At 35.7% G+C, this 22,988-nt stretch overlaps 1 protein-coding gene across 1 annotated transcript in view; it reads left to right on the top strand.

Moving 5' to 3' along the window:
- The window catches only part of LOC132701730 (syntaxin-binding protein 5), a 315,174-nt gene that overhangs the window by 225,940 nt on the left and 66,246 nt on the right, over positions 1 to 22,988 (top strand). Inside the window, 4 exon segments of the mRNA XM_060669880.1 lie at positions 18,819 to 19,016; positions 19,078 to 19,212; positions 19,269 to 19,332; positions 22,254 to 22,458. Of these exon segments, the coding sequence (XP_060525863.1) occupies positions 18,819 to 19,016; positions 19,078 to 19,212; positions 19,269 to 19,332; positions 22,254 to 22,458 (602 nt within the window).

The following is a 22,988-nucleotide window of genomic DNA, read 5'->3' as shown; positions in this document are numbered from 1 at the left end:
AAACCTTCCTTAGAGGTGTAAATCTGTCCATTAAATTCAAAATAATTTTGGTCTAATGATACTATTTAGCAATCTAATAAATTTTGTTTTATCAATGGGTTAACCTGTTTCCGAGTTAGGGTGAAATCTACTAAATATATCACATCCATAGGTGGAATACTGGGAAATAAGTTTTGTACATCATTTAATTTTGTTGATTAATTCAAAAGAATTTTTTATTGCAAATTTTGGTTTAAAATCTATGTGGAACTTTCAAATATTTACTAATTTTGTTGAGAGTTTAACTGCTGGAGCTGTTGCATAAGACACGACTGTCTTGCATATGTAATTTAACTAAAGAATATATTTTCGGCGGTTGTGGATTCATAATTGTTAAAGAACATTTGTCTTTGTCACTAAATAGTGTGGAGTTAGTAATTACTTCCTGGACTTGTCTTGGATAAAATTCACAGTCGTACATAACAGCTCAAATCACCCTTATACACACAAAACATATATATACACAGACCTCTTAATACGCCACTCTCAACAGAAAATTACAACAAAGAACTTAATATCATTAAACAAATTGCACTGAACAACGGCTGCAATCCGTCCATTATAGATAAAATTATAAATAAAAAACAAATCCAGACAACAGTAAACTCTATTTATCTGAAACCTAATACAGAACACGAACAATTTGAAACCATTACATACATAGGAGAACCTAGTGAAAAAGTTTTGAAACGATTGTCAAAATGTGATTGAAAATAGCTTTCAGAACTAACAACACAATAGGAAAATTTTTAAAAAACAATAAAACGAAATGTCCAAAATCTCAAAAATCAGGTGTCTGCAGGTTGAAATGCGGATCTTGAACTAAAATTTATATTGGACAGACAGATAGATCCTTCAAGAAACACATTAACGAACATAAATGAGCGTTTAAAAACAATTCTTTACCATAACAAAAGTATCCTCAACGTAGCGTTTCCATAATTTTGGTTTTAGATAGATTACGTATACTATCAATGGCTGGTAACAATGGAGGAACCATAGCTGTTCCCGACATTTGTTCATGAATTTGACTGTTGCAAAAAAAATATGTTCCAGACAAGCATTTTTCAATTAAGATGAGAAGGTTTGGTTTCAGATTTTCGGATTTTCCTATAAATCTATAAGCAACCAAAAAATGTTAACCGCGAATGCGGTCTGTACCAATATGGAAATCTGTAATCCGCGACAATGATCATTCCCTCCATTAGATCCATCCTCCTCAAACAGTATATATGTAGTTACGCAGTGTAATGCGAGTCAATTTTATATAACCTCTCAAGAAGTCAACAGGATGATTGGCTAAACGTCAGCAAATTTGATTTATAAACAACCGACGCAGTGGAGGTTTCTTTCGAAAATTGGGAATGCTTATGTCTCTTGGAGCAAATGAGCACGGTGTTAATTAAAATCTGTTTGGGTATACATACACAAAGTAATGGGAAAGAATAACGTGCCTGTTAGTAAATTGCCTCCGTCTCCATGTAATTGTTAGTTGCTAATCTTTTTTTGTTATTATTGAATAGGTTATGAGGGGAAATCGACGGTATTTGCAATTCATTGGTGAACACAGCTTCAACATCGCGAAATTACTAATTAAAATTTGCGAGACCATATTTCGTAGAAAATAATTCTCACCGCTCGTGAAACCGAAATGTAATCTCGTTTTCCATTCCGATTTACAGGTGAATGATCCGTCGCTTTCGCGTAATCAATTGTGCCAAAATGGATGTCGATTAGAAGCGACACAAATAATTTAGCGTTTCCCAATTTTCGGATACAGAATTATCGTCAATTTTCCCGTTTGTACAATTTAGTTCTAGTGGCTTTTTAATGGCCGCTTTTTATTATTATTATTACAAAAAATAAAGTGCAGAGGAAAACCTATTATGCACATTGATAGTAACATAATACATATAATAAATATTTAGTTATTGCTGTGAAACAATACACTGTCCAAGCGACGTTTAAATACAGACAATAATCAATCAATATAGAGAATTATCGAAAGTCCTGTTACTTATAAAATGCAGGCGATGTGAAGTCCTGAATTGTTCCTTCCTTATTTTAAATGGATGACCACGTAGGCGTTTCATCATTGCTTAAGACCACAAGGGGCACGCCAGATGGAAATTGGTCATACGCAAACCTATACATTTTAATGAGGTCCCCTCGCAGCCGACGCTGACTTAATGTTGGCAGACTAAGTATTTTGAGACGGTCATCGTATGGTGTATGTCTAAGCTGAAGTGTAGCGGCTCGTTGCACTCTTTCCAGAACATCACAGTCACGCAATAGCCATGGGTTCCAGACTGGGGAAGCAAATTCCAGGATGGGGCGAATGTAAGTGGTGAAAAGCCTGCAAGCGATGCGAGGACTAGGATTTATAAAAGTCTTTTTTAACAAAAATAAGGCGCAATTTTCTATCTTTGCAATATTTAATACATGTACAGACCACGCAAGATCATTAGTTACTGTCACACCTAGGTCCATCTGAGAATCGATACTTGACGCAAACTTTCCATCGATATAATAATTCAAACCGGAATTGTTCTTGCCAACATGCAGCACAGAGCACTTTTGAGCATTCAGCGGCAATAGAAAAGTTGAACACCACTCGGATATAGTATTCAAGTCTCTCTGCAATACGTCCGCATGTGTTGAAGGATTTCCAAATAATTTAGTGTCATCAGCATAAGCGCTCACATGAGAATCAATGCTGGAGAGCAAATCCACGGTGTACACTAAGAATAGCACTGGTCCCAGCACCGATCCCTGGGGAACACCACTAGGCACGTTTTGTGGCAGTGAAAAATCGTTACCAATTCGAACTCTGAACGACCGGTGGCTTAAGAACGCCGCTATCCATTCCAGCAGTTTTTGTGATTATTATTGTAATCTGTGCGTATCGACTACACGACAGATCGTTGTTGTCTTTGACTCTTTTAAAAAAGGTGCGAAAAATGTGTACTGTAAATATCCTTAGACTTTATATCGAATTTTGTGTACAATTTGCTATTGGGAAATGTAGGTGGTAGTTTGTGACATGCTTCGACTATTTCATGATGTAAAATTAAAAAAAAATCGATGTAATTTAATGGTGCATGGACTCTGTGTAAAATGTCCTTCACATCTCGTCGAACTTCTAAGTTAATATCAAAATTTGTACAAATAATAGCGTTCTCGAATGATATTTTTGTAAATAGCTCGCACCCTGTATAATTAACGAAACCTGAAACTCTCTCGCTTTACGATACTGTTCAAATAAAATTATCCCATCTTTAACGGTTTTTCATTTATCGCCAATAATTTACCCACAAAAATAAAAATCTTTAGGATATTTTAGATTTTTTGCCCATAAACGACACGCCCTGTATATGATGCAATCACTGTTCGAAGTGGAGGTTATAGCCCTGGATTTCCCACGCGCCCTGGTTCAAGAATTTTTTGAAAATAGTGAGTGGTTTTCGAGAAAATAAGTGTTTTCAATTCAATTTCAAACATTTTTAAAAAATGTTTTGTAAAATTTGCCACTGCCACAGCAGTATCATTTGCATATAAGGAAATATAATTGTCTGGAAAAGAATCAGATATATCATTAATAAATATTATAAATAATAAAGGTCCCAGTATGCTTCCCTGTGGGACACCGCTGGTGAGTTCTTTAATCACAGAAGTGTCACTTCTAAGCACAACTCTTTGGTCAATCCAGGCGTAACTATTCCCCCGTGTACCGCAATTATTGAACTTATTCCACCACAAATTAATATCAAGCACATCAAAATCTCGCTTCAAGTCAAAGAACATACATAATGTTTTATTATTCTGATCAAGGTTCGAGACTATTTGATTATATAAGGAAACTAAACAGTCTTGAGTAGATAGTCCATCGCGGAAACCAAACTGAGAATTCGAGAAAAATTGCTCCTTTTTTAGAAATGAATCGAGCTGCACGGAAAAACTCTTTTCGAGTATTTTGGAAAAAACCGATAGAAGTGATATTCCACGGTGATTAGAAATTAAATGGACATTGTTCTTCTTGTGAATAGGCACAACAATGGAGTGTTTTAAGGCTGAGGGAAATACACTTTCTAAAAAAGACAGATTAATCAAAAAAGTAAAAGCTTCAACTATAAAATCTGTAACACGTTTTATTAATGAACAGGGTATTTCATCGTACCCAGCTGAATCTTATAACATCGAAGTTCAACACCCTTGAAAGGTGTTAAGAATAGATTTCGACTTGAAGATTGTTTGTGTTATTTTTATACTATTTATTATTTCTCTAACGAAATTCACTATAAAGTCGTTAAATTTTTCAGAGGTCGCGTGTAAATCGACATACTCGCTACCTTCATCTAATCGATAGCTAGGAAAAATCGTTGTATGTCCCATTTCTTTTGTAATATTTTTTTAAGGATTATACCCTCTGGAATAAGTTCTTTATTACTTAAATTTCCATAAAAAATTGAACAGCCTGTATCTGAAAAACAATTCAAATTGTAAGTTTATGGGATAAAAAACTTTTATTTTTACCGGCAAAGCCTATCTTAGACGTTTAATGGGCGGTTTAACCCTGTCACAGTCGTTCATAATTTCTACAATTCTCCTGGGACCAATAATTATATTTCCTTACCCAATACAGCTGCCTCGATTTTCTGTCATATCATTCACATTTCACGCCACTGCTCTTCGGTTGCCTCCATTATTTTTGAAAATGACTAAATTTACCTTTTTCCCCCAGTTTGAACCATTCGTAAATGAAATCAAAACATGAGCAAATGAATTTTTAAACGCGCAACGGTCATAGTTCTATTAATATCGTTTGTTTGTGCTACTGTTGGCTCTTTATTTAACTTTACTCCGCATAATATAAATATTGGAGCAGATTTTAATTTAGATAATTGCGCTTTCGTACGGGGAAACAAAGGCGAATGCCATTTGCATGAACGTAGCAGCTCTCCTTTGTACGCTTAAAACAATGTCGAGCTGTGTTTTCGATAGGCCAAATTCCAAAGGTATCCGAAGCGTGCGTTTTTTTTATTGATATTTTGATTTCACCTGTATCTATATTTATAGCGACAGTCGAGCGGCTATCCAACTTCTTGTCTTCATAAAAGTTAATTTTTGACTGCTACTTTACTATCGAGAAAAATTAACAAGATTCACAATTGTCTCAATCTCGTTTAGGAGCATTGAGAGCAATAACCAAAGTGAGTTGAATAAGTGACTTTCTAAGTAGAGTGAGGAAGTCCAGGTTCCTAATCATACAATAATCTACACCTCAGAACCAGCCTCAGTCTAACCAGCTGCGCATCACTATTCGTCTTCGAGGGAATAGAGTTAATAGCTGCCAGTAAGAAGCAGTCGATTTTAGCTGAAGCAACTATCCAAATCTGCCTAAGAATGGTAATGGACTGTTTTAGCGTTATTTTACTCCAATGAATCAGTCATTCTGGTTACGAAATCTAAAACGAAGTTTCTTCTTCTTTGTTTTTGTTTTTTCATTTTCCCACACTTTCTCCATTCGTATTTGGTTCGTATGATATTTTCCTTTATTTCTCTTGGATTTAATATTTTTTTCAAAAACTGTTGTTACTATTAGATAATATTCGATTTGCATCTGAAATTGTATTATAGATGTGTTTGATTGGTAACTTGGTAACCAAGGACTCCAGCAACTTAACTAAATATTAAACTAGTCATCGCCTATCGAATTTAACATTAATAATTAAATATTAAAATTGGGAATTTAAGGATTCATTGACAAAGGACAAGACAACAAGATATTCTAGTGTTCAGAGGAAATGTGGTAACAGTTATTTGCACAGATGCGGTTTTTGTCAGACATGTTCTTTATTGATTTGGAAAAAGCATTCAATTGAGAGCGACGTTGTACACCTTCTTTGCAACAGGCTAATTCCACGTAACATCATCGAAGCCATGAAGACCCAACCAATTCAGTGATCCACGATATTAGGGACTCCCTTGGCCCGTTTCTCTTCTACATCGTTATGGGCGAAGTAATAAGAAATGTTGTTTTTCTGAAAGAATATAGAATGGGCGACCATGACATTACTATTATGCTTTATATCAATGACGGCATTCTGGAAATGGTTGTGTGATGGTATGGCACTGTTTCTCCTGGAATGATGTTGGTCCACTGTACTGAATATCTGATACCAAATGAATGCATTAACATAGTAGAAACGTCATGCAAGCATACGCAGATGGAAATTAATGGCAATGATCCCGAGCAGACCTGAACCCAATTGAAAATCTGTGGATGATCGAAACAAAGTTCAAGAACTTTACGATAAAGGCTTGAACCGACATTCCACTTGAGACTTGCAGACATCTAAGAAAGTCCATGGCTATAGTAGATGTTTAATAGAAATTGAAGCCAATTGATACCCAACTAAGTACTAGATATTAGATTGAGACAAAATCTTTTGTGTTATTAGAAGATGCTGAACAAAAATTCGTTTCCAGTTGACGTAATATATTTGACTTTCTACTAATGAGAAAGTGTCTTTCTTTAATGAGAATATGAACATTCTTCTAGATGCTTATGCCCCTTTGAAATTAACAGAGACAGCTTAGAAACTTTACCAACAAATGAGCAAGAAGCATATATAGCATATATAAACAATGAAAACAGCAAAGTATTATGGAAATGCCTAAAAAGTTTCGTGGATTCTTTTATACGAGCGCAGATACTTTTGAAAAATTCGATTTCATCGATTTTCGAAAATAACAAGCCTCGCCAATATACAGAAGCATTCAAGTTTTTAATAAAATACCACAAACTGTATTAAAGGGTACCTACTACTACTAAGAAAATGTGTCATAACCTTAAAGATTCAAGAAAAGAATAGAATGTAAACTTATATTAACAAATTACTATATTTATTTTTACTACAGTTATATATATATTATTCATAAGACCTTGACGCCAGCCTATTGTTGACAGTCTAGGGGTTCAAAATAAATTGTTATTAACAAAAAAAAACTTACCAACAATTAGAATTGTCTTAAGCTATCGTTTCCAGTTAGTTCCCCGTCACTCCATAAACTCCCGGAGACGGGCAAAAACTCAAGTTACACCTCCTCGCATCGAAACCCATTTAATCGTGGTAAATCAATATTGTCACCTTGGTAGTAGTGTGGCTGAGGCGGTTACAAAAAAGTCAATCTACACGACCTAATGCAAGCGAGTGTTTCCCGAACAACTTGTTAAGAAGATGAGCGCCGCTCGCAGCCACTCGATCCACGTCAAGACCTCTCTCTAACTTCCCCATGAAACTTTTCGTCTGAAATATTCATGATGAGGCATCCGACGCTACTACCCCGTGTCGGTCGCCTCGGTTTTGGCTTGCTAAAATAATATTCCACAGAGGGAAATATGATTTTTCCTATAAACATCGGAAGTCTATAACTAATAAACTTTAAAATTTTAAATTAACTAAACAACCTTTCCGTTATTACAGACATTACAAATCATACAACCATACGAATATTCTGTGCCCGGACCTGATGGAATTTCCAGTAAAATCTTAAATAGGCCCCTGTGCTTGCAGAACCTATTTATATTATTTTGAGAAAATCTTTGGACTCTGCCACACTCCCAGCCCACTGGTATAAAAAGGGTGATAAGCTAGATGTTTCAAATTACCGCCCTATCAGCCTAGTGTGTATTATATGGAAGGTTCTTGAACGCTTTATAGTAAATCAGCTGTTACCGTTTTTGATCGATTGCCATATTATACCTATATCGCAGCATGACTTTGGACATTATCTCCTGACTCAGGTGATCCGGTTGATATTATCTACCTCGACTTCAGCAAAGCATTCGACAAAGTGCCATATCGACGCTTGTTATTCAAACTTGAAGAGGTCGGAATGGGGAGTAAACTGCTAGAGTGGTTAGAGGCGTTCTTAAGCCACCGGTCGTTCAGAGTTCGAATTGGTAACGATTTTTCACTGCCACAAAACGTGCCTAGTGGTGTTCCCCAGGGATCGGTGCTGGGACCAGTGCTATTCTTAGTGTACACCTTGGATTTGCTCTCCAGCATTGATTCCCATGTGAGCGCTTATGCAGATGACACTAAATTATTTTAAAATCCTTCAACACATGCGGACGTAAGTGGTGTTCAACTTGGCTATTGCCGCTGAATGCTCAAAAGTGCTCTGTGCTGCATGTTGGCAAGAACAATCCCGCTTTGAATTATTATATCAATGGAAACTTTGTGTCAAGTGTCGATTCTCACATGGACTTAGGTGTGACAGTAACTAATGATCTTGCGTGTTATGTACATGTAGCAAATATTGCAAAGAAAGCAAACTGGGCCTTATTTTTGTTAAAACAGACTTAAAAAATTCCAGTCCTCGCTTGCAGGCTTTTCACCACTTACATTCGCCCCATCCTGGAATTTTTATTAACCATTTATTACATAACCTGAAGGATAGTTTAGCAGACACACAAATATTAAGTGTTTATTACCCTCATGTTGGTATGGTATAATTTTGTGTGAATCGGCTAATGTCTTCTTGGTTCACAAAAGGGACGGTATTTACAAATCTACTTCCTGTAAAACCTGTCTCATTTTCGTTTCAATAGATACAGGGCGACTTAAATTTTGCGGATAATCTGAAATTTCCAGGTATCGTTTTTATTTTTTTATATTTTTATTTTAAACCTTAGCAAAAATCTAAAAATACATTTTCAATGGAACTTTTTAGGCTTCATCTTATGGCCAGGTCGAAAATCCTTTACGATGTTTCAAAAAGGTTCGAAAATCTCTTAGTATTTCTACTACTACCACCTTCAAGTAAACCTAGTATTAAAAAAATGATTTGTGTTAAACACTCTTGAGAGTAGAGCAGATATTCTTTTGAAGTGATGATTGAATGCCTGGTATAGATTTTGAAGTCTTAGACAATCCCTTTGCTAAAACTTCTCGGTCCAAATCGATTTCAGTAGATAAAACAAGGTTTACGTTCATTTTTCCAACTTTTTCTTTCGCACATTTGTTTAATTCAGTAGCGTTTGTTGCGCTAGAATGTCTACTTCCATCTAGGCACCCAAACACCAAACCGCCAATAGCATGTATAGGTTCTTTAGCGCGCGATGACGCAAAATTTTATATTCAACATTAGATAAGACCAAATCTGGTTCAAAATAGTGTATTCGTTCTTGAAGTGACCAATATTTATCATGGTTCAAATCATCACTAATCGAGACAAGAGAATACGTTCCTCCACAAGACCAGTTTTGTGAATATCATAACTTCATTATGCACCCAATGTGCGAAGAACAATTTTTTCATTTGTCAAATTCCAGAAATTTATACAACAAAAATGTGTATGTTTAAAAATAATTTTTTCTCATAATCATAATATAATAATGTAGTATGTTATGAAAATATTAGGTACGTCCACGATAACTCTAACCTGGAACAATTTGTTTTAAATGTTTTTAAGTCTGCTTGTATTTCAACCTTTACACTTTATGAAAAATTCTGAATAGACCATTCAATTCCCGATTCTAACTCAATAATTCAACAATTAAAAATGCCCAAAAAAGAATCGTAAATTATGCGAAGAATATCTGGCAGCTGTTTACTCTTTTGGTATTTTCTGTGGAAGAAAAATAACGAGCAAATTTTTTTTACGTTAAAATATGTTTATTTTGAAAAATATATTTAGACAATTACATATTTTTGAAAATTGAAAACAAAAATATCTGTACAGGGTGTTTCATTTAATAAAACATAATTTTGGTATGTTAGAAATTATATATTCTACACAAAATCTCAGTACGCTATTGCGTTCTACGTATTTAATATAAGATTAAATAAATACGGTTCTGTTTTCGTTATCTGATTAAAAGAAACAGTTCGGATTCGGACTTTGTGTTTCCTATCTTCCTTCTCTCTCTGTACTCTCTGTTCCAGCTGGTTAAATGATTAATAACAGTTTCCTTCTCTTCTAAACACAACTTCCATGATATGGAGCTGCCTTCTTTGAGGAAAGTATTATGTCGAAAGATTCCACTTTTCCTGTTGGAAATTTGAATTGCGATCGTACCACCTAGATCTGGAGTGCGATCATTGTGCATGCAATATAAATATAACATTTCTCATCTCGCTTCAATTTTTGCACTGTTTTTCTCTATCAGAATCATTTTGAGATGGCAAACTAGTTTAGATGTGATTAAAGGTGCCTCCACCTCGCGCCGTTGTCAGATTCTGCGCAAGTTCCCTAATTTAGGGAAACGTTTCGGGACTTGTTTCACCGAAAAATTTGCGTGTAGCAAATTTCGCGCTGCCGCCGAGCTAATGTCGTCGATGCGGAAGGCGGCAAATCGAATTACCTTCACCGTGGTGAATCGCGGAATGGCCGCAGAATCGATAACGCTCGGTCGGGGCCCGGATTATGGGCGTAATTGTAAAATAACCGCGGGGTTTTGCGTTCGGACGCTTTGCCGTCGAATTACAACGAAATGCGACACGAATGTCACCATCGAGTTCGGACGAAAATTTTGATTCTGCTCCATTTACCGTCAAAATATTTTGGTTTTTTTGAATGTTAAAATCGAATGACATCTGCAGGCGCGGATTGTAGAATTTTTACAGTTAACGAAAGTAATTTTTTTTTTTAGTTGCTTTACGCGTTAAGACACAATACAGGTTTCAAGATTAAATCCTCTAGCTGCAAAATTCTTCAGAATTCCTAGGGATTATTCGAACTTATTTGGAATTCTACCTGAATACTTCCACTGGAATTTTTCTTGATCTTTAGAGATTTATGAGAAATTAATTATTATTATTCTTATTCGTTCAAAACGCAACGTAAAAAGTCAATCAACGGAGCCGATTGAGAGTGAGGCTTCTAGGTTTAAAGAAATAAAAATGACAGTAATTTCAGATACCTTCATAGTGTACATAGTTTATTCGTAATTGCAATCGAAGAAACAATCAAAATAGTGATTGACTGCTAAAAATTTTACGATTTTTTGCAGAATCAGTCACATCTGTTGGTCAAATATTTTTCGTGATACGTAAATTGAAACAGTGGAATCAAAACAAACCAATCTTTAAAACTGCGAATAAATTTAGATACTATAATGATCAAACGCTATAGCATAAAACCCTCGATTGGTTTGCGACAATGTTTAATGAATCTGTCTGTTTAATTTCGATTGTGCTTCATTCGAGAGGAAGTCGAGCGTTATCGTCATAATATCTGCAAATCTGCAAAATTGAAAACTTTATGTATGGCCGTGTTGGTATCATACAGCCATGATTTCTTTAGTTAGATAGATAGAAACCTCATTATAGTCAACCCGGTGAAGATAATCTTCAATTAATTTTAGCCTCGGGCTGTAGCTATACAGCACAGGACGCTTAAGTCTTGCTTCAGAGGACGCACCCCTGTTCTCATTCTTTTGATACATACGTATATTAAACTTTTACATCGATCATTATATGCAAGCAGACACATGAAATTTGTATATCATAAATAGCACGTACTATTGAACCTTGTGGAACACCCTTCATAACCCTTAAGATGAGCAATCACAACATACACAAACTCCCTCCCTGTCAGTCCCTGTAAGGTGTAATCAAGATTGTATTTTAATCAAGCGAATCTAGTGCTGGAGTCTCGCCCATGTGCGAAACGCATTTAAGCACGATGTGTGTCAAGACTAAGTTCTATAGCTTTGAGGGATGAAGCGCAGGACTAAGAGTATACACCGTAATTTCTGTACTTATAATACGAGGAGCAATAAAAAGACATTTTTTGACAATTCCAATTTGGTAGTAGTATTAAAAAAAATTGAAATCGAACTTTGGAATTCCATAATATTTTGGTATTCCGTACCTAGTTTAGAGAATGAACGAATCACCCTGCAGGTATGAGGTTTCGATTGGCAATGTACTTTACAAATGTTGACTTGTTTTTCGGAAATTCTGATTCTGATTCGTAGAAAGCGGCCATTTGTATTTAGTCAATATACAGTGGATACCACCAGAACGGTAGTTGGTTACTTTTTATTTGTATCGTATTTTATTGTCGTTGTAACTAAAATCAGGTTAGTTTCAGGCGGAACGCGGCAGCAAAACCAAAAAGCCAGTCTAATTAGTTAACAGCAAATCGATTCGAAATATTTTAATGGAAATTACACTGCCGCAAATCAACAGCTCAGTCCGTAACGAACGAGCGGATAATTAAAATCGAGTAATGATTCCATTTGCGCGGACGCGAAGTCTTTGTCTACTATAGAAAGCGGTTTTTCGAACCTGTTCATTTATTGGCACTGGTTACTGTTGTTGTGTTTGTTGTTTGACGCCATTGCTCTCCGTCTTTCCCCTTTTCGGGCTATATTTGCACTCTGCGTACAATGGAATTTTGCTAATGCACTGAACAATTTTGCTTAGAGCATTCTAAAAAAAAATGAACATCAAACAAGTACTACAAAAAACATGGCGAGTTTTGGAATTTTAACGAATTACGAACTTGTTGCTTGTTTTTCAGTTCATTTCGAAAGCTGTCCCCGGTTACATTTGCGTTGCTTCTAATTCGTGTTTTGAACCGATGCCAATTTTTGCCGAATCGCCATGAATACGACCCTAATTCGATTTAGGCATGATCAAAAGGCTCTTTGTTACCGTCGGCCGCCCTGATGTCCCCATCGATTGACGGTAGAATGAATAGTGCCGTATGCTGGGTTTATACTTTTCTAGGAGCGTGCGAAAAAATGAATAGGATTTTTATACTTCCGAATGTTCAAAATTAAAAGTTTAGGATGTATTTCGTAGCCTTTATCCAAAAGTTGTCACCACATTCGATAGACCCCCCCAATATTCCAAAGTAACATCGTTCTCAGTCTAATGGCTAATTTTTATTTTAATCTATACTTTCAGAACAACGTTGACTTTAATAGTAAGAAATGTTTCTCTGTGGATCATTTATTAGATCACTAAATACGGGATTTGGCGACAGTTAAATTTCGATCAATTGTTTCAATATCGGGGAGGTATATCATCATTACAAAAAAGAAAATTGGAAAATTAAGAGACGGGGCTTATAAAAAATACATACGAACATCGTCTCCTCATGAACTTACATTTTATAGACAACTAAGGAATTATACAAAGGATGCAATAGCTAGGGAAGCAATTACAAAAAAAAACTATATACAGGGTGACTCAGAGTAAATTTCACTATTTAAACGCGCCTTGTACATCCAACTTAATATTTGTGGGGGGGTTAGCGCTGGCAATGTGTGGCGACTGCGTGCGGATTATCAGTCAACATGGAGCAGTGGTCAAATGAGCAACGAGCGTTTATGGTCGAAGCGTTCTTTAGATCGAACGATTCGTATGTTGCGGCACAGCGACGTTTTTGTAACCGTTACAATATTCGGGGTTTGCGTGATGCTCCGTCAAACAATTTATTGAAATCGTGGGTTAAAAGATTCAGACAAAGTGGTACAGTGGCGGTCAACAGAGGCCCATCAGAACGCCAGAGAATATTGAGATTGTGCGACGTGCTGCGACTGAACATCCGAGGCGCTCAATTCGAAAACATGGCCAGGCCCTGAATATTCATCGCTCAAGTGTGCAATGGATTTTAAGCAAAGACTTACGGTTCCATCCCTACAAAATTCAATTGGTGCAGTTTCTAAAGCCCACAGACTACGAATTACGAAAAAATTATTGTGAGGCAATGATGAATATGTTTTGGAACGAAGGAGGATTGGACAACATTTTATTCAGTGATGAGGCTCACTTCCATCTGGAGGGGTATGTTAACAAACAAAACTGTCGCTTTTGGAGCCCCGACAACCCCAAAGAAAAGAATGAAAAACAATTGCATTCCAAGAAGGTAACAGTTTGGTGTGCCATGTCAGCTACTGGAATAATTGGGCCCTACTTTTTTGAAGTTGCCCATGGTCGCTCTGTAGCGGTAACAAGTCAAAGGTACACTGCAATGCTCCACCAATTTTTGACTCCAGCTCTTCAAAACTTTCCTGGCTATAACCCCAATTTGACCTGGTTTCAACAAGATAGGGCGACAGCACACACAGCAGCAGTATCAATGGACGCTGTACGTGAATTGTTTCCAGGAAATGTTACTTCAAAATTTGGGGACATCTCTTTTCCTCCAAGATCGTCCGATCTTACGCCCCTAGATTTTTTTTGTGGGGATATTTGAAGAGTATCGTCTACACTGATCCACCAGCCACTACGGAGCAGTTAAGACGTTACATTCGAGAGGCTATTGCCGACATTCCTATTGAAATGTGTCAGCGGGTCTTTCAACATTTAAGAGCATCATTGGAGGAGTGTTATCTAAGGGATGGTCGACATTTGGACAACATTGTGTTTAAAAAATAAAATCCGCATTTCTGTACTTTCAAAATTTATTATTAAAATTATGCCAACACTTTTTATTCCGTTTTTATAACATGTTAAAAAGGGAAATTTACTCTGAGTCACCCTGTATATCGAAAAATGAAAATTGCTTACCGCTTCCAGGAGAGCTCCAGATCGATAGATAATAGATAGATTTATTTAGCCATTTTTTACAACAAATGGCGGGTCAGTAGTAGAAATGAAAAAAAGATAGATTTACGCTGACAACTTGTGGTTGTGGATAAATAAATCATATAAACAGAGTCTTAAGACAGAAAAATAGAAAAATGCCATGCGTGAAGCAATATGACAAAATATACAACAGACATACAATATAAAGATACAATACATAAATTATAAAGTGTAAAAACGATGGAATCTAAAATTTAACAGAAAGTGTAAATATAGATAAAAAAACATATGTTGATCTAAAACTCGTGTTTGGCCGAAAGGGTGTATTCTGTAATTGAAAAATCCTAACTTCTCTGGACAATTTAGACTGTGATAAGTCTCTGAGGAAGAACATTGTACAAGTCGGTGCGAGGCTTATTCCTTGCCGAGGTCTTCAGTCTGGAATAGTATGGTACGATGAGGTCTGCCTGTCTGGTGTTGTGTGCGTGTCTGTCAGAATGTCTTTCAAAAGCATGTATATTTTCATGGACGTGGGTCAGTGCGCGGTAAATGAACAGACTGGGAAGTGTCATGATTTTTAGCCTCTTGAAGATAGAGCGACAATGTGCCAGAGGTGTTGATCCATATAGTTTTCTTTTGCATCCGGAAAGCTTTGGCTGCATAGACAGACCCTCCCCAGTTTAGAACTGCGTACGACAGCAAAGAATGAAATAATGCCAAAATAAGCCATCCTCAGCATCATCGTTGGGGCAAAGGATTTAAGACGCCTCAGCAGGACAATCTGTTACAAAGAAGTTCGATGTGTGCACCGATATGTGCAGAAGTGCACCGATATCCATAATTTTTTTCAAGCGACTGACAGTTGAGCTCGATCTTTTAAGTTTTAACAACAGTATATCACCGATATTGAAGAAGATGGAATCTCAATTCAAGATATAAAAATCATCTTATATCGGATTGGCAATTAGAATTTAGAAAACACCCAGTACTAGTTGGCTTAGCAAATGATGTGAAGTATAATGAGGAATGGGAAATCGTACTTATATAGTAGCTCTGTTTGAGTAATGCGTTTGACACTGAGTAATAATTCAGTAATTCTTTAAATCTTATGAAAGACATTCAGAAAGACATTAAATACGGTCGAGTTGTAATTACAAAAAGTACAAAAATAAACTCCTTAATACCAACTTCCAAATTTAAGTTGATTAAACAAGGTGTTCCACAGGGGTCAGCAATTTCTGTGTTGGTTGTTGTTGAGTCGAACTAGATAACGTTTCGCCAATCATTTAGGAATCATTATCCAATCCATCGTAGAAGTACACCAATAATTTAATCTCTCAGTTAACAACTTGAACTTATTTGGAACAAATCACAACCTAAAACTTAAACCTCAAAAATATCAGATTATTATCATCAATAACAACAAGGACATCCGAGAAAGCATTGAACGAAGAATTTACGTTGTGATTGAAAATAATATTATTTCAGCAAAAAAATTAGGTTTGCCTTTTGATAATTCTTATCATTTGATTTGCACCTTAAAAAAATAAGCCAGTACATACGCCTTAGGAAAAATTACAGATTGAAGCAATTTTTAAATCCTAATGAAAAATATTTTCTCCGCTACGCATTAGTTGTTTCATTGTTTAATTACGCAGATGTGGCATATGGATAGTGTCTGTCTTGGCAAACTAAAAGGTTAATACAAAAATTGCACAACTCTTGTATGTTTTGTTTGTAACATACCTATCGTAGTCATATATTGAATAATTGAATATTTTAAACATGGGTAATCGATGGAAACTGCATATGTACAGGTCTGTTAATCAAGTAAACCGACTTATCTTAATGAGATGTTCCAAATTCTTTCATATTCCCAAAGAACAAAAAATAACCTAGCTACATTGTTCCTCGGCGTCAGCATTTCAGAGATCATTTACTTATGTGGCAATAAAGATGTGGAATAGTCTTACCAGTCACATAATCACTAATTATGTGTATCTGCGTACACAAAATCAATTGAATCTAAATTATTTACAGAACTAAATCTACTTTTAGAAGAATTAATTTAAGTATTCAATAGCTATTTTTATTTATCATTCTTGTAATGTTTAAATTAATATGGCAACTTCGCCGTCGATTTGGATTTGAGTCGACTTTTTCTTCCTTGGGGCAAACTCCCCTTCAGTCATGTTTGGAGCAGTTACAAATTGAGTTTTTTTTTACTCACCACAACGTATTTTTTCTCTCTTCAATTACTAGTCATGCAATATATTTGCGCCCTTCCACTGACATTTTTCTTTTAGAATGGTATTAATGAACGGTTATTATAAGGCAGAGTGGGTCCTTCTTGTCAAAATTGAAATTAGATTGTCTTTTTTGTTTCACAAATAAAGCATATATTACATGTTCAACATCGGTCATTAGACAAGACGGCTGAACTTGGGCAACCACTTTCGGTTTCAGATTTGTCCAAGAACCTTGCACACTATTCTGCATGTGCCAAGAAGCACTGCCTTTTGCATAGGGTTTGGTTTCCCAAACTCAGGGGAAGTCCTTCGCGTAAGCTTTTTGAGATCTTGCCCGTCACCCCGACAACAATGAGTATTATTCGCACTGACTGTAGCCTCCACATTTTTTTCATCCGCTAGTGGCAAGTATTTATTGACTTTCTCAGTATACTTCCTCGATATGTTGCTAGGCGGTGGTATAACCACGTCTATGATGGAAGCTTTTTTTTATCTTTTAATTCGAAGACTATATCCGAGATGTTTATTGGTATATGGCGATCCATGAGAATGGGTTTATTCCAATATACTTTTACGCTCTCGTTTTCGCAAAGGGTTGGGGGCTGATACAGGTAGTACGGTACCGTATCTTTTAGTCCCATGTACTGCACTCTGATCTCTTGGTGGACTATCTTAGCTACTTGGTTGTGTCTGTCGAAGTAAGCCTTATGAGCTAATACTTCACATCCTGCCATTAAATGGTCCAAACTTTCCTTTACATTTCTGCAAATACGGCACACCACACTTTCCACATTTTTTGTAAGTATTCGGCTTCTGTATGATCTTTTAGCCATGACCTGATCCTGGATAGCCAAGATAAATCCGTCAGTCTCGGGGAACAAACCGCCCGAACGCAGAAAAACCGCGGAGGCGACGGTATTCATCCGGTCACCCTCAATCGTCGCTAGGTACCGACCATGTAGCGCTTTTCCTGTCCAGTTTGCCTTAGACTGGGCTACGGTTGTCATTGTCGAGGACGGGTCGAATACACTATCCGCTAAATTAAGCGGGGTCACACGTCGATCAGTACGAATAATCCCACGGTGAATCTTTTCTGAGGCTATCAACTTACCTACAGTGCGAAGTGTGGGCGCTTATTATAGCTCTCTCTCCCTGCGACCGAGGTAGGTGCAATCTCTCCAAACTGGATCTTGGGTGGTGTACGCGAATTATAATTTTGATCCAGTAAACTTTGTTTTAAAAAATATTTATTTTCGGAAAAAGGGCACCAAAATAACTTAAAAAGTATTGAACAACCAACAAGAACAGCCTACGGCTACAAATATGTATTACAAATAGCATAAATAAGCGTTATTGTTATTGGGTCAGTCCGGACTGGTTGAAGGATATTACTCGCAGTTCTTACGGCATTCTGTCCTCGTGATGACGTCGATCTCCCTCAATTCTGTCTCCGTCCAGACGTGTTTTTAGCAGAGAGTCGTGATCATCTATTCCCAAAGCCTGCGCATACCCAAGATACTTGTATCTTTCCGTCTCCTCCATGCTGGGAATAAGGCCCTGCGATCCTGCCTCAAACCCTTCACGCTGTACAACTTTGCCCTTTTCAATAGAGCTCATCTTACACTTACTCAGCCCGAATCTCAACTTGATATCGTTGCTGAACTGACCAAAACATATAAGTAAATCCTCTAGATGTTTCTGGAATCGGCGAAGAGCTTGATTTTTATTATTATTATTATTATTATTATTATTATTATTATTATTATCAAACTCTTGATTGGAACCTTCGGTACTGCACTAACACACAATAACGCGTCGAGTACGTAAAATTGAGTTTCGGTTTGTGGTAAAACGCGTTATTGTGTATTATTATTATTATTATTATTATTCTGAAAGAATCAGCTCGCCCTGTGGACTGGATGGTTTGTAACGGATGACTATTGTGATTATTATCAACATTCCTTAACCGTAAGAGTAGTTTGGGTCAGCCAGGGGTCGACGTTCACATGCGGCACGACATGGAAGGCCCCCCGGGGTCCGCGGCTGTTCTCCATCTCCAATTTCTCGTTAACGAAGGTGCCTTGATATCGGCGACGGCCGACGACACATTACACTTGTGGAACTTTAGGCAAAAGGTGCCGCAGATAGTGCAAAGTTTGAAGTTCCAAAAGGAGAAGTGAGCGAGCATCAGACGGGCGTCTATCGAATATCGTTATCAATAACGACATCGTTTTCAGGATCACTTGCATGAATCTACCCCTGCAGTCGAAATGGTTGTACGTGGGCACGGAAAAGGGCAACGTTCACATAGTACAAATCGAGAGTTTTTCCCTTTCCGGTTACGTGATCAACTGGAACAAAACTATCGAACTGTGAGTAAGGTCGTGCGCTAAGCTTTTTATACCGACGTCGTATGTCGTTGTTTCAGCACCAGAAAAACACACCCCGGAGCAATTGTCCATTTAAGTGATAATCCATTAGACGCTAGTAAAGTAAGTACCTCTCGGTTTGTGTTGTAGTATTTGTGTCTTCAAAAGCTTCCGTTGGTTTTTATAACTCAATCGAGTTTTAAGTCTTGAGTGATTTATTAGGGGTGGTTATTTAAAATTTCGTTAAAGGATGTTAAACTTGCTAAATGAGTGAGATCACGTCAAGTGGACCCCCCATTTACCACTTGATCATAAAAATTTAATCTATATATATATTTTTTATAAGTACTTATGCTGGAAAATTGATCACCCAAACGATTTTTTAAAATTTTGATTTTACCAACATTTTTTTATAATGAAAATTTTAAGCACTTTTAATTAAAAAATGGATTAAAAATCAACAGTAAGAGATAAATTTCTGAAATTTTCAGCATCCATGGTCAAATGCCTATACGTAAAGAATATATTAACTACCTAAAATTATTTGTTTATTTTCGTATTATTAACTAACTTTTAAGTTAACAAATGAAATTTAACTGATTTCTTGGTAAAAAAAATCCTGTTTTTTTATCGGTCACATGCTTTATCCATTTAATGTTAAGATTCCGGAAGAAAATTTCATTGCTCGTCATTAGTATAAACAAAATGAATTTATTTATGACAGCGCGCCGGGCACCGAGCGTTGTGGAAGCGCCGCGCTGCCGAGCATCTCGAACTGCATTGAAGGTTTTATCAGAGATAATTTAAAATAATAATATAAAATATTATTATAAAACAAATTTTATTATTATTTATGTTATTTTGTTATAATTATTATTAACAAAATTTTATTTTTTTTAATAATATTATAAACAATGCTATCAATTTTTATTTATATTTTTACCAAACAGTGTAAATTTAGAAAAAAATAACCAACTTTAAATTTTTAATACTGTTATGGTCTCTATTTATTTTTTCTAGGTAATTTAGTAAATTGTTATATTTAAATTTACTAGTCAACACTCATCATCAACATCTTTAGTTAACAAAAGAGAAACCGGTCCCTTTCGATTTTCATTGTTTTTTCGCGTATCCTAGTAAATAACAAAATCATTTTAGAAGTCATTCCTGTCTATTCGTGACATAGGTTTATACGCAAAGCACGAAATAATTATTAAAAATAAAAGCTGAAGTGTTGTTGGGTTGTGTTTTTTTAGTTAATATTTTAGTATTATAATTTTTAATTGTAATAATAATATTTTCTGCGATTTAAAATGGGCCGAGTGAATTATGAAATTATGTGATTAAAAAATTAGTTTTAATCACTATTTAAATATATTTTTGCCAATTTAGTTAATCATAAACAAAAATTTTGGTGTTGATGCTGATTGGACTTTTTTCGCTACATCTCATGGCAAAGGAGCGTGTGATGGCTTAGCAGGAAGTGTAAAAAGACAAGCTTATCGTGCTAATCTCCAACGTGATAAAAATAACCATATAACAACCCCACTTTCCTTTTTTCAGTAGAACCAAAGTTCTTTTTAAAAAAATACCAACCACGATTCGAACGCTTAACTACAATAAAAAATACTCGCCAATTTCATTATTACAAACCATTGGAAATTTTTTCACTAGAATGCAGGCTCGTTTCAGAGGATGAAAAAGTATTTATTTAAAAAAATATATTAAAAAATAAATGAATAAAAATAACACGACAAATATACAATTAAATTATTTAAGCTTGTTTGTTTTATTATTTAAAATAATTATTAAAAAAAAATAGTAATAATAATTATAATAAAATAACATAAATAATAATAAAATAATTTTTATAATAATATTTCTATTGTTATTTTAAATTATCACTGATATAACCTTCAATGCAGTTCGAGACGCTCGGCAGCGCGGCGCCTCCACCGCGCTTGGCGCCCGGCGCGCTGCCATCAATAAGTATAGACATTTGACCATAGATGCTGAAAATTTCATAGATTTATCGCTTGCGGTTGATTTTTAATCCATTTTTTAATTAAACGTGCTTAAAAGTTTCTTTATAAAAAAAATGTTAAAATCAAAACTTTAAGAAATCGTTTGAGGGATCAAATTTTCCATCATAAGCACCTATAAAAAATATATAAAGATTATTTTTTTATGATCATGTCGTATATGGGGGGTCCACTTGACGTAATCATACTCAAACGGAACAGAAAGTTATTTGATATGCTAAATTTCATTTGCCAAATTCAAGTCAAACCGATAATAAGAAATGTGAAACCTCAACACTTTCCTTTTGTCAAATTCGCAATCCTTTCCAGTGTGATTCGCGATGTTTTTGGAGAGTTTTTTAGTTATCTAAAAATAGATGCAGTTTTTTCAATTCTATCTTTTTATGAACTGGAATGGAATTTTTCTAGCCTTTCGGTTTCTTCAAATACAGGAATTGTATTGCATATTTGATATTACTGAACTTATTGAAACTTTATACATGTGCTTTGGATAGTTTTACGCAAGTAAACCACTTTTTTGCACACCAATATCTTTAAGCAGCGAAAGTCGATAGATGATTTTTATTGCATTGGATTAAACATGTTAAACCTCGAGAGATAGCATACTCTTATATAGGCTGTTTAATTTGAAACAATTGACTTTTTGAAAAATATTTATATCCAGATGGATATTTTTCAGACTTTACCTTTTATAATTAGGGGCCCAATTAACCCCTGCAATTATATAATATAGTGTCATATCTCAAAAAAAACAGTTTCATTTCAGCGAAATATTAAATTATAATGTATTATCTTCTACTATAAATAGCGTTTAAACGTAGAGTGAACGACAAAGAAATTGGACAGGCAACACTTAAACCGACTGAAAAATTCGAAAAAAGATTTTAGAGATGGTTTACAACATAGAGGGAAAAGTCTTTTAGGTTCGACTTGAAAATGTTGCGTTTATTTTATACGTTCGTCGACTCTTTCGAAGTGATCACCCCTATTCGACTTTTCCAGTTATTAATAGGATACGAAAGTGGCCAAATAGTCCTTTGGGACTTGCGAAACCGTAGCACCGATATGCGGTGGCTGACCGGCGAGCTGAGGTCGATCGCTTGGCACTACGAGGGCAAACAGTTCATGTGTTCACACACCGACGGCACCCTGACCACTTGGAGTTTGAAGAACAATCAAAAATACGTTCACATTTCACAACCTCACGGTAAGGTCGATGCTACGTATTGTTAATTTTTGGTTCGTGATTTTTTTTAACACTCTCATACTTAGGCTTATGTGACTTATCAATTAGTAATTAGAACTTCCGGGTTTCCCTAAAAGTCGTTAGTCCCATTATTTGCCGGTGCAAAATCTGTGAAAGAGTTTAAGAGTTTGAGTTCGAAATGTGTTCAAAAATATTGAAGTGGATGCGGAAATTTGCTTGGATAGTGGATTGTTTTTTTGTAAATCTTGTGGTAAAGTGGTAAGCACTGTTTGACAATTAAAAAAAATATATTCTTTTAAATATTGCATAAAATAACCATTTATTCAATCTCAAATTCTAAAAAGTACGAAATAGACTAGAATTGCAAGAAACGAAATTCGCAAAATTTACTGCAGGCATCTATTCGTTGGGTATTGTCAGCCAATTCTGACACCTTTAGATTCTATTTGTGTAAGGCACTGCTCGCATCAGAAGTTGCCTTAAAAAGTATCATAAATGTAGATATAGATAAATCTTATACAGAAACAATT

This window comes from Cylas formicarius, unplaced genomic scaffold, assembly GCF_029955315.1.
Source record: "Cylas formicarius isolate icCylForm1 unplaced genomic scaffold, icCylForm1.1 PGA_scaffold_5__7_contigs__length_24384050, whole genome shotgun sequence".
Classification (NCBI taxonomy): domain Eukaryota; kingdom Metazoa; phylum Arthropoda; class Insecta; order Coleoptera; family Brentidae; genus Cylas; species Cylas formicarius.
The sequence above is the reverse complement of the archived record's forward strand: the minus strand, read 5'-3'. Positions and strand labels throughout refer to the sequence as shown.